This window comes from Poecile atricapillus, chromosome W (genome assembly GCF_030490865.1).
Source record: "Poecile atricapillus isolate bPoeAtr1 chromosome W, bPoeAtr1.hap1, whole genome shotgun sequence".
NCBI lineage: Eukaryota > Metazoa > Chordata > Aves > Passeriformes > Paridae > Poecile > Poecile atricapillus.
This window is the reverse complement of record NC_081288.1, coordinates 46,539,095-46,557,739: the sequence shown is the minus strand read 5'-3', so window position 1 is coordinate 46,557,739 and position 18,645 is coordinate 46,539,095. Positions and strand designations below refer to the sequence as shown.

General features: G+C 35.1%; 1 protein-coding gene across 2 annotated transcripts in view; it reads right to left on the bottom strand.

Annotated features, from left to right (window-relative positions):
• LOC131591839 (protein SCAF11-like) overlaps positions 1–18,645 on the bottom strand; it is a 48,061-nt gene that overhangs the window by 18,048 nt on the left and 11,368 nt on the right. For both annotated transcript variants that reach the window (XM_058862936.1, XM_058862937.1), the window contains exons 2-6: positions 13,151–13,226; positions 12,116–12,270; positions 3,369–3,446; positions 1,592–1,689; positions 514–581 (exon numbers count right to left, since the gene is read on the bottom strand). In XM_058862936.1, coding sequence (XP_058718919.1) covers positions 514–581; positions 1,592–1,689; positions 3,369–3,446; positions 12,116–12,270; positions 13,151–13,211 — 460 coding nt within the window. In that variant the 5' untranslated portion in view covers positions 13,212–13,226. The remainder of the gene's footprint in view (positions 1–513; positions 582–1,591; positions 1,690–3,368; positions 3,447–12,115; positions 12,271–13,150; positions 13,227–18,645) is intronic.

Sequence of the window (18,645 nt, the reverse complement as noted above, 5' to 3'; positions counted from 1 at the left end):
ATTTACAATGTTTATGTACAGACTGAGTAAAATAAAAATGCACGCACCTTCACAATAGCTTTTTAGATACCAAGCAGTTTTTACCTCTTCAGGTATTTGCTTCATATTTCCTATGTTAAGAAAAAACTTACCAAACAACTTCTATCAAATAAGCCCCTCAGAATAGCAACTCCAAAACACAGCTAAGTGCTGCCTATGTTTGAACTCTCACCAAAAAAACTTCTATGAATAAAAGCTAGTCATTAGCCCAGCCGCCTGATGCAGAAAATTACTTGAGGCTGAAACCATATCCATTTGACTTGTGAATTAAATTGAAGAGGCAGTTTTCCAGTAATATAAAAACAGGACTCTCACATACTGCAATTCTGTTCTAGAAGTTCCACACTTCTACCCTACTTGGAATTTGGTTTTTATATAAAAATGTAAGCAATTGTAAAAAATTTAATTGGCTCATCAAGAAAAGATATTCTAGAGTTCCTTAATACACAGCAATTCTGGCAAATACCAACTTACTGTATTTTTTCTTCACAATTCTGCTTAATTTTACTGTTATTGGCCCTTTGTCTGGACATACAGCTCTTCTGCAAGATCAAAAAAAGACATTAAAAAAGCAGTTTCTAGACACATCCAAACAAAATCCTCTCCTATTTGAAGGTATTTTTATTTTGTGCACATAAACCAAGTTCTAACTGCTATTAAAACCTGAACTTGCATCATGAATATCATCTTCCATGTATTAAAAGCCACAGTGCTTCAAACAGCTTAGACAGAAAAAAAAGGAAGCCAATTTAGACAAGAATTAATATCCTGTATTAAATCAGAATGCTCAGTTTTGTTTGATTTCACGGCAACATGTGAAAGGTGTTATAACCCGCTTCCTTTTAGGAATATCAGAGTTGATTCAAAATGTGAATCTTATTTTCTTATGAGTTGAAAAAGGTAATTTATCTCCAGTTATATTTTCTGCAGTGAAGTCTGATCACATTAAACCTCAAGAACTCTGTACTTTTCATACATTCCTTTAAACACTGACCTTAGATAAGCACTATTTAGCAAATTAATCTACGTAATCCTGAGCTTCCCCTGTAACAATGCAGCAAATGTTACAAGATAAAGTTTATGGAAACAGAAATGCTACTTCCATATAACAGTAGAAGTGATCCCTCTCAAGCTTACTAGAATAAAATCAGTTTTTAACTAGAACTATTTTTTATAGAACAGGAACATTACCAGTGCTTATGATAACGTGCAAGTTTGTTTAGATAAACAAAGAAAAATATTTATGCTGTTAAAATTTGATGTAGCCATATTTCAAATTAATGTAAAATTTGTCAATTGCTTGAAAAATGCAACTTTCACAGAGCTCAATGCAAGAAATATATTGCCCTTTACTTCTTCCTCGCTATTTTAACTATTCAAGTGGGAATTACAGCAGTGATAAAAATAAAATTAAACTACTACTAATAAAAACTAACTTATTCTAAAATAAAACTAATTTTACATAATTTTCAGCCCATACATGTTAAACCAGTTGATTTTAAACATTTCAAATATTCCAATTCAAATGCTTGAAGTTACACAGATGACCAACCTCACAAAACTTCTCATCTTCACATGGCTGTAAGTTTCCTTATTGCAGGCACAGTTTTCCTCTTCCTCCTTCCTCCTTAGCTGTTTTGTAACCTGAACCTGTGTTGTAAAATACAGTCAATCCAATCTAGAATGTCATGACACTTGGGCTAAATTCATACAAAGTCTCTTCAGGTCTATACAGAAATTAAACTCAAACAGAAGGACTAGAAAACATTTCAAGTCTTCCTTCTTTGACTTCACAGTTTTGAGAATTTTTTCTTTTGTTTTTCATAAAATACAAAAAAATCTACACCTTGATATGTTATTGACAATGCCTGACAATGCATACTAAGTTCACAGGACCAAAAAAGCCCTGAAAATTCAGAGTGCCATTGCAAGTGTCTTAGAGCTATGCATTAGTTTCCATCATGAATCTGTAAGTTAAGTTTTTACAATCTAAGTTGGTTGTTCAGAGTACACAGGATTCACCTTGGGAAATTGGTAAACTACCACTCAACTTAATATGCTTCCTCATAATTAGAAAACACCCAATTGTATCTTATACAATACTGAGGTTTTTCCACTTTTCAAAAACACTGAGAACAATACAACTTTTATTTCACACTGTGAAGTTGCTTAAATGGATACATTGCCATCATTTGCATTAGAAACTTTGTAGTTCCTCATTCCCAAAATTTGCCTTTTTATGCAACCCCTTAATGTATTAGTATTCTAATTCTGAATATCACAAAGAGAAAGCTGCCAGTCTTCTGGTAGCACCACTGATGATGCTGACCACTGTGTCTGCATATCTTGGTACACATTCCATCTACTCCTACGGCTCCCATGGCTCTTTCTCAGGTAAGGATACTGTTCTCTGCCCACCTGTTTACACCGCAGTTCTGTGAACAATCTTTCAAACTGTATTTTGATACAGCCTTTACACTTTTCCAAATGTAAACTTCAGTTTATCCTATTTCAACTGCTTCCTTGATTCTTCAGCAATAAAGAAGACAAAATATGCAAGCACAGTTTTCTACGAGAAGGAAGCATCTCTAGCACGGCTCCTTTACAGGTGACTTTCTGGGCCTCAAGAGGTACAAGAAATGAGTAATGGAAGCCTGTTTTCTAAATGTCACAAAGTGCAAGACCAGCAGCTTATGAACTACTTATAAGCATAACTTCATCAAAAAATTTCCAAATCATACATGGAATTATCAGCATCTTACTATATGCATTTTTAGCATCAACTATCGGAAGAGGTTTTTTCCTACTTGATAAACTACTCTCCATATCAGTATTTTTAAGAATTCAGAGCTGAAAAATATTCAGATTTGGGTTGAACAACGTTTAACATTAATTGATTCCTCTCGCCTTCATGTGTTTTTGTCTGGGAATTGGAGGCTGTGAACAGAGAATATTCATCTCAGCTAAAAAAAAGGCAATATTGCATGATAATTGGTATATCAGTTGTTTACAAAACCTAGTTTAAAAAACACTTTGAGACCAATTACTGTACTTCTATTCTTGGACATATCACAGATGCTCAAAGATACTAGAAAATAGCAACAGCAGCTTTATGATTATTATAACTACAGTAAATACTTGCTCTGAAAAAATAATTAAGAATAATTCCTAGCTTCAAATATGTAATAGAAACACTGGTAAGCAGCAATTACTTTGTTAGGAAAGCTTATGTAACATAACGCATTTCATTTTATACGAATAAAGGGCTGCAGCATAACTTGGACGTTCCTACAACAGAAGTTATTTGAGCCAATAAGTCTGGAACATACCTTTATCTGCTTATCCAGTGCATCCAGCCTGCACACTGCTTGAAATGGTCTGCGATCAATAGGACACGAAGCCTGTGTCTGAAAAATGATTTTTCTTATTACAAACTTGGTAATGTGCTAAGAGAAGTCTTAATTTTCTACAGTTTTATTTGCTATTATAGTATCTTACAGAAGCACACAAAATCCCAACTTGTTCACAGTAAAAATGCATTTGGACACATTATCCATACATTCAGTATTTTGTTTAATATAGAGAGATTGCTCTTTCAGGAAAAATCTAAAGGAAAGAGAAACATAACCCAGAAGTTGTGTTTAAAAAAGGAAAAGCATTTTACATCAAGTTACCCTCATTTTCTGGTTTATTAATTCCTTTTAGGTAACTGATTTTATACCAATGTGTCCTGATTTTGACTGGGGTAAAGCTCATTTTTCTTAGTAGCTGGTACACTGCTTTGGATTCTATGTAAGACTAATGTTGATAACACACTGAAAAGCATAACCATATGCAAATTTACTTTATATTTTGTATTGTTCTAACATTTTATTTCTTAATATTATTTTCAACAGGAAGTGTGTTGCATTGTATATCTCCCACAACATAAAACTGGTAAGCCCAAAACAAACAGCGCTTATAACACATCTCTTTTGCTGCAGTCAGCAGACAACAGATTCCTACTGTAACACATCTGAAGTTTTACAAACCAATTTTCAAGAAAAAGGAACTGAAGGCTATTTTACCCTACTGTTTGATGGAAATAGCAATTTATTGTTTTTCCCTAGTCACCTAAATGCTCTCTTACTGAGGCTGCACTACATCAGATTAAACACACACACACAGAGAACAGTAACACATTATTAACCATGGAAATGGGAAATTTCAACTGAAGCTCCACCCAAGTGGATCATGTAGTGAATCAGCTTTAAAAAAAATCCACATTGGATATTAACTTTTGTTGAGAGGGAACTCTTTATTCCTTTTAATTACAGACCTGTTTGCTTGTGGGGAGGGGTTGTTCTTTGTTTGGGGGTTTTGTTATCATTACACCCTCCACATACACCTTAATTTCATTGCCCTTCAGAGGCTCAGTTCAACACTTGTAAAACAAAATAAAAAACCAAAATACACACCCAGCCTCCAGCCCTAATTCATTCACTGAACAAGACCAGTACATGAACTGCATGCCCTGAAGAGGCATGTAATTTCTGCAATTTAGAGAGTTACAGGGTATCTATGCAAGCAAGATGCAGTACTTCAATTGAATAAGCAGCTAAGAAAAACCTGCATATGAACTCTATCCCAAAATTCAGTGGTAAACCTCATTCCTGTCTTATCATCAGGGCTTCTAATTTTCCAGTTAATTCTCTTCTTTTCTCAGTTTCAAAGAGTGCTCAACTGCTATTTCACATACCAGCCCCCAAACATGGAGTATTAACAAAGTTTCTGAGCTTCTGATTTTACCTGAAAATAGATAGAACCAAATTAAGACTGATTTTAAAAAACCCAAACCCACCAGACAAACAAACAAACCCCAGGGGTAGCTTCAGGAACAAGCTGTTGAACAAGAATGTAAGTTAAAGCCATTACCTACCCCCTTTGATGCTCTGGCATTTTAGCCTAACTAAAAACTTCCTCTTTTGGGGGATATTATTGCTCTCTGCAGTGTCATGGCCCCAGATAAGAAAAGCATATTGGGTAATTAAGCCAGCTCCCTAAGGACTCAGTTCACAAAGTTTTTGTCCTGTAGTCAAGGCACAGCTAACCCACAGTAACACAGTAGTGCAATGTTCAATCAGGATATTTGATAGCATGCAATGCACTGTAGCTTCTGAATCCACTGCAAACAACAAGGTACATACCTTCATTCTTAGATATACCAGATTGTAAAAGATAAGTAGGAGGAAGTAATTAGACATTTTTGTTCTCATTTCAGGATCTACCTTAGCTGAAATGTTTATCCAATACAACCTCTTCCTACATTAAATTTACACAAGAATGTCAAGTAATCTTCCCAAGTGTAAGTCACGGCAAATTAGTACTCTATGATACTTTATTGCAATGAATAAAGTGAGTGTTACTAGTAGCAATCCAAATAGCAACTGTTTTTACCCCACTAGAAAGATGTTTAATGTTCAGTTCTCCTGAACAAATGTTTAACAACTTAATAAAGTTTCACAAAGTAGTAGAAAGGGAGGAAAACATTCTGGAAGAGTCAAAAACTACCTTTAGGTTCAGATATGTTCAGAAACAACAGATGCTCTTTCCACTCCTACTCAGTTGCTTTTTGTAGCCTTAGCATTTTCAGTAAGCTGACAACACTATCACAAGAGAAATTCTAGTAAACTCAGGACATTTGGTTGTACACCCCCAGTCCCCAGGTGGAGTACAGTTGTTTGGTACCCTGAGGGAGTTCTGTCTAAACATGCATCAGCTCTCACCTGTCTGCTAACAAATTAAAGTAAACATTTAAAATGTTGGAAAAACTGGAAGAAAAAATCCAAAGTTCTTCCCCTGTCCCTCTCCCAAGAGCAAGACAGGATTTATACTTTATTTTACATAAAGGTAAAAAAAAAGTCAACATTCATTACAAGAAGCAATTATGAGGAGTGGCGGCCTTTAACTCATCTCTCACATTTTTTGAGAACATGGTTCAGGTAACAAAGGTGTTGAGTCTTCTTTCATCAAAGGCAGGTTGCAATTCCACTCCTCTGAGGTTTCTGTTCAGGGAGCACTGTAAGTAATAGTGAATGTACACTGTGTATTTTTTGATGAAGAACATTTAAAATAAGAAAGAAGATGCTGAGATGGAACAAGTCCGAGGAGCAGCTACCACTTTTATTGTGCACAAGGGAGAAGGTATGTGAAATGTATCACAACCTTAGAAGAACCACAGATTTTTACAACATCTTTCTTTACCATAGCTTTAAAAATCAAAACATGCAGTATTTAATGTAATCATCAATATCATTAGAACCTCAGCCCTGGTACTAGAGACCTGCTTTTCTTTGCTTCCCAACAGTTATTTTCTTGGAAAAGCTCAGCACACTTCAAAATGTCTTTAATTGTTTTATTCTCCACATGAAACTATTTAGTTTTCCTGTTAAACATGATAAATCCACAGTGATTCATTCTTTCACCCATCCTGTGATATCTGAAAAATTCACTTCATAAAATGTGTAAGCATTCACAAAAATCTGCAAGCCCTGAAAAGTTATCCACAAGCAATATGTTTGGTTTTCAGATTAAAAAAAAAAAAAAAAAAAAAATTATATTTTATTTTGTTTTTATGACCCTCTAGAAAAATCTCACTTTAGCTCCACAAGCATAACATAATTTCTATATTCCTGTAACTGCTAGAGTGACACAGAACTGCGATCTCCAAACTCAAGGAGCAATTGTCCCCTAATTTAACTGCATCACTTCAAACAGCATTTGAGCAAAGTGAGGCAATCAAAAGGCTGAAGCAGTTACTATATTCCAGCCAGGAATTTTCAGAAAGCTATACAAACAGGTGCAAGCTAACCCCAAAACATATTTGGCTGATAAAATAACTTGGACAGATATCCCCATCTCATCAAGTTCCATGCTATGAGGTTTCATAACAAGTAGCAACAAGATGCAAGTACAGAATTCAAGTTGCTGCAGTAGATCCCTCCCCCAATTTTTTTTTTAAGTGTCTCATAATAAAGTCTGTTCTCTAAATTTTGTATTGAAAAGCTAATGCAAAAAGAAACATGATCCTGCACTCTTAGATAATCTGTTACACACAAATAATATCAGATTCTCCTAACTAAATTCAAGCTTAAAGTGAGATTTAGAGCGTTAAAGCCATGTCTACATTTCACTTCACCTTGTAATAACAGTACAGTAAGAAGCCCACAATTCCACCTCAAGCTCAGTGAACAGGGAGACCATTACACCACATGTAGTGAGAAACACCCCTCTCCACATTTTAACCAAAGTAGGGAGACATCAGAAAATGCACTGTTTTCTAGAAGCATGTAAAAACTTACCATTACGTTTTTTTCAGTCTACTTTAAAAAACAAGTACATTTAAAGGTTTTATAGTAATACTTTAAGAAAGCAGAGTTTCTGACAAGAGTCTTTTTCGGAGAGAAAAATCAATTATAATAATATACAAAAGAACAGCAGACAGTTTTAACACCTAATCAGCAGACAACTTAGTTACAAATCTAAACTACCTACATGACACAGCTAGCTAGTTCTTAAGTTCCAATTCAAAATTGCCATAAAGTGTTGACAAATTAAGTTGAATTGTATCGACACTATTGGCAAGAACTGGAGTAAAATGAAAACCACTCAGACTTTTGCACTATGCTTCAACAGCATTAACATTCATAAGCTGCTACACAAATGTTCTTGGAAAATCACGAAGTGGTTGATGTTGGAAGAGATTTCTGGAAGTCATCTTGCCCAACCCCGCTGCTTAAGCAGAGAAATAGCCAAGAACAACTGTATACTACAAAGCAAACATGCAATTTGCAAAAAGGTATCTATAATTTACACTTTCTGAAACAATTTGATTAATACAGTTTTTCTGAACATCAGTTCTCGTATGAACTATCTACATATAGATCACTTCGGGTATACTTGAACAAAAAGGTTTTTTCACTGTTATTTTTGGGGTTTTTAGGTTGTGTTTCTTTGAACACGATTTGTTTTTTTCATTTGTGTCATATTAATACTGCCCACAGTGCTCTATTCTGCAGATCACTGCAGAGATTGTTGCCACATAAGCTGATTCCTTCCTATATTCTTTAGAAAAAAAGGAATCCAGATCAGAAAGAATACACATTAAGAATCCAATTATCATGCAGATAACTCTCCTTAACCTCAGAAGAATATACACGTGCAGTAGCTTACTCCACATACTCTATGATCCAAGCCTTTTATAAGCAACAGCAATGACAACTCTAAGAACTTAACATCAAAATCTATGAATAAAACCCCTAGGAACATGCACTAGAAACAAAATACAAGACAGCTCTTTGGGCCAACTGCTTAGTTTTATTTAGTTAACCACAGATCCTGTACAGGGCCTACCTGAATATGCCCCAACACTTTGGAGAACTTAGGACTGCACATACTCAACTTCCAGATCAGATGGGGAAAAAATAATGAGGGAAACCAGGACCAGAACACGAGAGGAATAAGTTTGGTAGGTGAGGGTCACTGAAATTGATGTCTGATACACAACATTGTAATAATGCAGACAACACACTGAATCTTTTCTTCAACACTCTTCTCTTATGATGGCTCATTAGAGGAATTAATAGAAGAACAGAGATGGAAATCTCCAGTACATTTATTAGCACTCTGAAGAACAGAAAGGAAGTTAAACTGCCTACAGTAAAGTAAATATTTATTGTTTCTAAGACTGTTTTCTTTGAATAGAAGAGAAAAACAAAGGTAGAGATTTTTCTCTAATGCACAGACAAGATACCACAGCCGCTAAAGAAGTTGTTTTAGCTGAGGGGGTGTTAACTACTGTGTGCATGTTTGCCACAGATGCCTATGTAACTTTTCTTTGCATCAGTTTCACTTAAATCCTCTCACAACCAATTATAAACTAAAACATGTGCTTACCAATGAAAATACAAAACACAAGTTTATCAGAAAAAAAGTTTAAAAAATTAGTTCTGACCCAAGCAGTTTTAATGTACTAATAATATTACAGATGACAGAAACGCGTTAATGTAATTGCTTCCTTTGGTGTAACACAACATTATTGATAGTTTTTATATACTCTAGATAGAGGATTTTTGTTGTTGGCTACACCTTCCCCCCTTTTTTATGTGGCTGGAATGATGTTAACAGATACAAGCTCTTTATACTGAAAGTAACCCTTCACTTACACTGTCCTTCTACGATCCCATCCACTGAAGGGTGTGTCCAGTAACCTCAGTTCCTGATTTAGCACCTTTTACTTTTTATGATCTTCCAGCACAGAGTCACTGAAATACAAAGCCTCAAGCTTAAAAATCTTCATTAGCAAATTATACCATGTTGGTTTACAGAAGTGGTTGACAGCTGGCACAGGATGACAAATATTTATGTTAATCTTCACGTGCCTACTGAAAACAGCCTTCAGCAGTCTGCCAGCCCAGTGCTGCCCAGCAGTGACTGCAAGAGTGCTAATTAGCATGGCCAAAGGCACACAAGTTGTCAGTCCAATAGTATAGAAGAGTTTAATAGTATAGGCAACTGAATTTTGTGCACAGCAATGCTCTCAAATGCCACAATTAACACAGCCAAAGAGAGCGGAACCATTCATGGGACATATTAAAAAGTTACTCTATAGATTAACTCCTTTGTGGGGGTTCTTGGTCTGCCCCTCACTTTTCTTTTAGGTGTTAAGACACCTTTCTTCTAAGGAAAAGAAAATACAGCACTGACTCAACTGTAATGCTATTTAATTCTGAAACTAAATCTTCAGATTTAGGCAACAGGATCTAATGTGTTAGACCTGTTCCGTGGCAAATTTCCTACCTCCCTCTAGCCTTTAGAATAAAGATGATTTTTATATATTATTTTTTATTGGTTTTAAGCGCTTTTTTTTTTTTAATCTATATTCTCTCATTTCTTAAAAAGTAAGATGTTCAAAGTGTTATGGCTGCTGCTTTCAGACAGATCTGCTGGTACAGGACACGACTGCAGTTGCAATGTTGAGAATCTCCTGTAGACTGACGAGGAAGCAGAAACATAAAACCATTATCTTCTGCCTAAACTACCCTGGTTTTGATTAGAGTCTACAAAGTTATACACAAAAGCCATAAACTCTCAGGAGAGCAATGCTTATGTACAGCTTGAAAATAACAGTTTAAAGAAGTAGCTTCTCCTGTTATATTTTGAGGTCCTGATGCAATACAGAAAAATAAAAGAAATACCCAACTTGAACACAGACTGCTGGCAAAGCCTCAAAGTGTAAGGAGCACAACTGAAGATGCACAAAAGGACATGTCAAATAATGTGAATATTAGTTTTTTGGGGTTTTTTTAAGGTTTCATTCAAAAATTTTATTCTCAATTTTGTTTTTCTCCAGCACTTAAAGAAGAAAATACCATTTCTAAAATCAATTTGTTTATACTCCAAAAAAAAACCCTTAATCTTTACTCAGAATCAGGCAGTGCATTTTTTAAACAGCAGCTAATTTTTGTATCTTTTTTATATCTTTATTACTCAGAATGACTTAAATTATGGCTATGATCAACCAAGAACCAGAGAAAGCTAACCCTTATGGAACACTCCTCAAAAAAGAACACATTCAGTTACTAAATATTAGTAACAGGCAAAAACCACACAGCATCAGCATGTTTTAAATACTGACATGCTTATAATATTTTTTTTATCTTTCAAATCTATATAACCTCATCTGCTTCTCACAGCTGAAACCTCTGAACCGTCACACAGTTTTCAACACTTCTTTTGTCACTTTACTTTTAATTAAAACTACTAGATTTAGGCAGTGGAGTTCCATGAACTCAACAGGCCTGGATGTCAGGTAACCTCAGAAAAGGAAGCCTGGCTGGTTTTACCTATCTGATGTCACGAATGAAAAGCAGCAGCAGTCTTATGTAGCTTTAGAGACACCCCCACATCTTTTTTATGGCATCACATCTACTTTACCTGTCAACTCTTAAGAGAAGTTGCTTTTATTCTATTTGAATAGCACTTCAGATCACAAAAAATAAAACTGACGTGACAAGAAAAATGCCAGATCATTCATCCGCCCCTTTAGAACAAGAAAATTTCTCTTCCTCATTGGGCTTAAAAGCATCTGTTAGACAATGTGAATAAACCTGAATCCAGCAGCAAGCCAATATACTGTACTGCTTCCCTGTGCACATCACGGTTTAATGCTTTTCAGCTGTCATTATAGCAACCAGCTAAGTCACTCAGGGTAAAATTGCAGGTGAGAATTTCCTCTTCTCTTACAAATAAAATTGCTCCAATGAATCAAATGCAAAACAGAAAATCTGGCAACAGGAAACTTTGTTTATTATCTGGTTTGTAAGTCTAATGCAATTTTAATGTAATAATCTTTTTTTTAATACTCTGAAGTTCATACAAATTCTTCAGAAAATTGTGTTACCACTGCCTTTCAGTAATAAACAGCACAAAAATTAAGATTAAAAACATAGCAAGAATAAGCATATTGCATATATACCTCAAGGCAAGTGATACCAACCTTCTAAAGGGAATACTGCAACCAAAATCATCATTTACTTCAAAAGAATGATATTACAAAGAAACTAAACAGTGGTCTCACCAAAGTGACAAACAAATTTAAGCCAAGAAGCAGGACAAAAGGCAGCAATCCCCCACTCATTGCAGTAAAAAGCAATATTAATTTGGTGTTTTATACTGATAATTGAAAAAGTTGCAGAGAAGGTTAAACACCAGACAATGCAATGATTGCATGACATAGGTGAGGAAAAAATGGACTAAATAGAACAAGGTCATCAAGGATTTGTTCAACAAGTCGTTTTTCTTTAAGGTTCCAGAACTATTTACGAAGTTATTGACATAGAACAAAAAACTGTTGAGTGAAAGAAAACACAAAATACTTCATTGCATTAAGAAAGTTTTCCAAAATCTATTTACAAATTGGTCATTGAACATTCCCGTGCAAAGCCAAAACCTCTAACTTTCTTAAAAAATATCTGTAGGCATTAGATGCAATAGATTTCGCTGAAAGATAAAAACACACCTTAGTGCTCAGTCTTACCTCAGCCCATTTAAGAATACAAGTCATGCAGAATGTATGACTGCAGTTCTCAGGAAACCCAATCTCTTGTTCTAGAAGGCAGTTCAGGCAGATGGGGCACGTGTTGCCATCATGCAATAAAGCAGAACAGGAACAGTTTTCCTCGTTTTCTTCACCTGGTATTATTAACATTGACACTTTGAAGTTTTGACAGTTTTTGAAAAAAAGTCCTTCTAGATTTGAATAATAAAGAAATAAGAATTTTTTCAATACTCCTCTGGCCAGCTTCTTATCTGCATTAGATTTGAAAACTTGAATTAAACTTGCTTGTAACAACAGAAAACTGTGTTTCAGGTGAAAAAAGCTAAGCAACATATTTCACAGACTACTGTACCAGTAGCCATTAAAACAAAGGTAAGTCAATTACAGGGATATTTCAATAAAGCAGGCATCACAGTGCTTGCTATTGGTTATGCTATCATTTAAACATAACACCCCTAAGTTCTTTCTCCTTGTGCACTTGTACTCTCTCCATGACATAAATTTCACCAGCATATTTTATATTCATTATCTTATATACACAGGGTCTACCTTTAGTTTTTCTTTCTTAAAATTATCTTAATCTGAATATCTTTAAATATTTATTTTATTATTAATCAAATTATATTTATATTATATTATATATATAATATATATTAATCATGTACATTAAATAAAAAATTTTGTTAAGAGTTAGAAAGTGTTTTCAGAATACAGTAATGTATGAACTCTTCTTAAAGAAATTTTACTCTGAATTAATTATTTTCTCTGAACAGCAATTGCTATCAACATTTTTGTTTTGCTAGTAGAAGTTACCAAGTAATAACAAGAGAAGAGACAGGAAATTATTTGGGGACCTCATAGGCCAGAGCCAAATATTATGAGATAGTGGCTATGTTTATACAACTTCTTTCAAAATAAGCAACATACTAACTGAGAGAGCATGAAAACAAATCAGACCTTCAGAACTTGAACCTGAATAATATGCTTTCATATTTTCACACACACAAAATTTACCTTCCATGCCTTCATGCGTCTGATCCTCAGTTTCTTGAATACATCGTTTTCTGTTCTTCATCTTACAAAATGTAGTCTGAAAAACAGAAGCAGTTCATTGAGATTGCAACTTGAAAATAAAATTAATGAGTATTCTCCATTGTAGAGTAGAAATACATAATATTAGAACTTAAGAGAGCATTTACAATGTCTGCAATTTCTAAGTATCATTATGGCTGTCTAGCAACTGATGTTTCCAACTTCAAAATTTGCTTTTGTTCAACAGATAAAAAGTTTTTGCAGTGTTTTTAGACTACCACTGGTGCTTTTATTTTTAAAAATTAAACATATTGCTAAGTTTCCATGCAAACCACCCCATGCAACATTGCAGTAACAAACACCTGCAAACTGCTCTATGCAAATAGTTGAAGCAACAAACTTTAAGCACCCAAGCGCCAGAAGAGTTAGCTGTTTTACAAACCTAGAGTCACCATAGTAGTGGCAAGTAAGAAAAATGAAAGCAGCTTATATATGACAAAAGCAAGAAGGAAATAATTCAAACTATTTGCACTCCAACCCAAGCCCCAAAGGGAACAACAGGTTTCTTCAAAACAACATGAAGCTTTAAAAATTAGTAGTATTTAAAAGGACAAACTAAAACTTCAGAAGACATTGAAGAAATCAGAGATTACAAAGATCTGCTACTTAAGCATTCAAACCTGAATCAAACTGATGTTTACTCTCACACTTCAACACCTTTGCTAGACAAAGCAGCAGGATAGAGCTGAAACTGCCGCAATCCCACTCCTCAAATAAACTTCCTATTTCACTCAGAAGCAATACTTTCCCCCTACCATCAAGACAGAAGAGGGAAACACAGAATTTGCTTTCCCAAACTTTTCTTCTGATCAAGTCTTTATTGCTCGATCTTGGGAGCAGAAAGTGTTTTTTTAATACTAAGAAAGGCAACTCTGCTGCACATTTCCACCACATATACTTCTCATTTTCTTAGGCAACCCAAGAAATCATGACTCAGATCTGTGAGTCTCAAACACAGACTGTTTGCTAAAGAAATGGTTAAAACTGTGAAACTAATTAGAAATCTGCATTTAGAATTCAAAATGGCTTCAATGTTCCTATTAGAAATTACTTTTTGATTCCTGAAAGAGAACATGGGAATCAATCCAACTGCAGGTAGGGAAAAGTGAAGGGACAAGGAAAGAAAAGCCTAGCTATAACGGATTTTCCCCCTACACTATCACATTTTTATATCTAAAATTATTTCAAAAGATATCATTAATACATGGCATCAACTATAGGCTGGTTACCAGCACTAATACTAACACTGACTGAGTTGTAGTCAATGCTGTAAGCTACAGGCATGTTCTTTTGGCAAAACAACTACTGTCCAGACCTCCACCATTTGCAAGCTAAGCAAAACTAAACCCAACCCAAGTCAAGCAGCTCCTTTAAAGTTTAATGCCTTCAACAAGCAAAATCTGCATGAAATCAGGGCAGGTAAGACCACCAAAACCACATATGAATTTAGGAGATTGTGGTCTGTCGCTTTCACTCTGATTTGCACAAGTGGCTTTGGCCCCAGAAAATGTAAATCATGCAGTTGTGTGCAGTATAGATGCTTTTATACATAAAATATAACATCCCTCCTGTTCTATATCTTAAAACCTCAACAATGCTTTACAGAAGCAGAAAATTCCACAAGCTATACTCAAACATCTTTCAACCCTACAAGTCCCAGGACACCTTATAGCTGAGTCAGTTTCAAGACAATATCAAGAATTCTGTACTCTGCATACTTACACAGAAAAGTATTTAATAAACACAGCCTAGATACCAAATTAAGGAGTAGCTTTTGAGTTCACACTTATTATAACAGAAGTCTTGAATTCACTAAAACAGATTGCAGAAACAGAACACAGAAGCTCTTCAAATTTGTTTTTCCCCAGAAAAAGTAATCTTGTATTCCATTGCACTCTTTCTAGACACAGACATCCCAGCAATTCTGAAACACTTCCAATAATTAGAAAACCAGAAATCCTAAAATTCTGACAGAATATCAGTAAATCCAAGACATGCAGCAACTGAAAACATGTGGTTACCCCATTCTTCTCACAAGTCTATTATTTAAACAGATACTGAGTGCTGCTAATGCTTTTCACAGATCACTATGCACAGCACAACTTTGTCAGTTTGATATTTATTGCATTTCACACAACACAGTAAAGAAATTTAATACTACTGAATTTTTTATAAATAAAGAAAAAGGTATCAAAATTTACACAGTATTTAACAAATTAACTTTGAAAAGACTGTTTTCTGTACTACTTTAAAAGGGCCATCACAGGCATTAAAATAGAAGAGTTAACACTGGACTGTTACTACATTTATATGATTAAAAGCAGAGTTAGGAAAAGAGAAGCTGGTGGTTTAGAAAGAGCAGACAGCATAGAAAACAGAATACTTATTTTTCCCAAAATGTGACAAGCCAGCAACAAGCACTATACTATGTTGTGACCAAAATTAAATAAATAAATAAATTTAAAAAATAAAAAAAAATCAACCCTCTCCAAACTCCAGATAATCCTTCCTAAGAATGCCTCAAGACAGCATAGCATTACAGCCAACATGGTACTTTTCTGGTGCTTGTACATTCTCAATGGAATTACTTTCTAAGAGAAATATCTTACTTTATTTCATATTTGACATAAAGACAAGGGTATCCTAGTATATTTAACTGAGAACAGTGATCAGAGATACTAGCACAGGTACACAACACTACCTCATTTCTCTGTTCTCTTAAAAAAATTAAGTTTCCAGACTATTCTTCCAAGGAAATGAAATTCCTGCTCTTATTTTCATGGAATGCATCTACCAACAAACGTGCTTAAAGAGAGGTAACTGTAGATTGTGGTAATAGATTTGTCACTGTCCATCTGACAAAGCTTCAAGAAGAACTTAAACAATTCCATAAAGCAGACTAAGTACCATGCACACATGAAACTATTTGCTATATCACAAAAGTAGAAGTGTGATTCACACAAACTGCTTCATAGAACTCACAACTTAAAAACAGAGATCTATTTCCACACTAATTCATTGTGCACATGGAAAGAAAAGACTTGGTCTGTTCAAAGTCATGCCTCTTAATTCCTTAATGAATCTGTTACATTAAAATCTTAAAAAGACATAAAAAAAAAAAATTGGATTAAAAAAATTACAGAAGCCTAGTTATAAGTGACACATGAAATTAGCACATGCCTCCTTCTTTGCCTAACTACAAGACAAAGTCTTTACAAGCATTCTTTATACACTGTAAATGAAATGCATCAACTAAATACCCTCTTCCTCCAACATAATAACAGTCTAGAGACTCAGCTACATAGAAGTATTCCAGTTCAGCTGGAAAGGGGGATGGAAATCAAGAACACATGCAACAAAGTCTCCAGTGTGAAAGTGAAAAATTATGTTCAAGATACTTTACTCATTTCTGCAACAGATTTAACTCAGGAAACATTTGAAATCAAACTTTCAGCTTCTTAGATACATGTTACATTAATACTCAAGAGTAGTAAGTTATTTTGACTGTTCTGTTTCTCTTAAAAACAATTTATTTTAAAAATTATTTGGGGGACTCAGTCATGATTTGATTTTTGATTTTGATTTTTTAAGAACTCAAGAAACAATCAGATTATGAAACAACAGTCAGACATATATTTAGTACACAGAATTTTTTTGCTTAATAAACAACAGTAACAACCTTTACTTCCATCAAAATTTTGGGCAGTAATAAGTAGGATTCTGTTTCTCCCTATGCATTTTCATGGTCATTAAGAAATCTGGGAAAGAGGTTTAAGCAGCTCCCTCAGCAAATACATTTTTAAAGAAAACAGATCTCAACAACTAGTCACATTCACAAAAACAGATTTTTGCTGGTGGTGGTTTTCATTATTGTAATCTTAGTAGTTAATGACAGAACACATATCTTCTGAAGTTCCTCATATGGGCTCATCCTAATCTCTGGATCATTACTGGGAAAACATCCAGCTGCTGATTAAATTTTTTAAACATTTTGCCAGAACTTTTGCGCTGTCTTAAGAGATGGGCTGAGAAAGCACTTGTTATTTGCAATGGCAATTGAACATTTGAAAAGCTTTTGACCTACTCGTATCACCATGTCTAACACAATACATACAGCAAAAAAAAAAAAAAATTAAAAACCCCACATTACTGGGTATTGTTTAAGTACATCAAGAACCTTCACAGTTATTTAATTTTTTTTTTTTATTTGGAAAAACTTCTGATTTGTCAGAAGAGCCTGGAAAGTAGACTTGCTTCAAGTGACAATTGGGTAATGTTTGTCCTTCAATAAATGAGGGCTACACTGGGAATCTGGAAGCACTTATCCTGGATTTTCTCCTTTGTGCAGTAAAATCTCTTGGCCCAGCACATTAGTGAGAATAGAACCGACGGTGACACTCAAAAGCAGGCTTTTAAAGAGGATCTTTACTCTCTGTAAGCTCAAATTGCACCTTGTCTGCATTCCCAAATCAAATGCAATAGAATCAACAAAGATGAGGAGAAAGAAAAAGACCAGTGCTATGCCTTGGGGAATAAAGAGAGAAATCTTTTTCTATAGGTGGTTTAAGCCTATTCATGTAGATCCAGTGTCTTGGAAAGAATCACTGCTATTCAGGCAAGGAGATACTGCTGATTCAAAGACTCTTTCCAGACCCTCTAAGGATGAAATTACCCAAGAGACCTGAGCTAATCTAACAGTTTGCTGCCACCCTAAGAAGCAGCTATGTTTCTCACCACTAGTGATGGTGAGCAGACTCACTAAGAGCCATAGGTGTCCAAAGACATTGCAAGTGACAGAATGAGGGAGGGAAGAAATAAAAAGGCATTCCCCCTTTTGGCAGTGGCGAAGTACAAAAAAAGCTCAGACTTTGCTGTCAAACTCCCTTCAAGGACACAGCAGTATCTATCTAGATCAGCTGCCAGGTCCATGAAAATGCAAGGTAAAGTCACAGGAGAAAACTACCAAAACCAAATGGCTAGAACTATACCACACTAAACAGTACACTGCTGTCTGTTGCTCTTCCCTTCCCTACACAAAAAACAAAAACAAACAACAACAACAAAAAACAAACAAAAACAAAGCCATCCTACCCAAAGCAACACAGTAGATATTATCCTCAGATTTTCCATAATCTAGCAGCAAGATACTGACATGCACACTTCAATTAGAGATGCTGTGGCTATAGCTATGTCCCTGAATCAATGTTTTAATTTTTGTGGCCCACTCAACAATAACAATGTGAATAGCAGCTGCAAACACTCATGTCCAGTCAGCACTGGACAGGACAACACCATAACTGCCTCCTAAGCAGGGAATGCAGGCATAACTCCCATCAAAATGTGCTTGAGAACTGCTCCAGTGACTCAGATGCAGTGCAGACTATCATTTAGTAACCTGTCTGACCATCCAGAAAGTC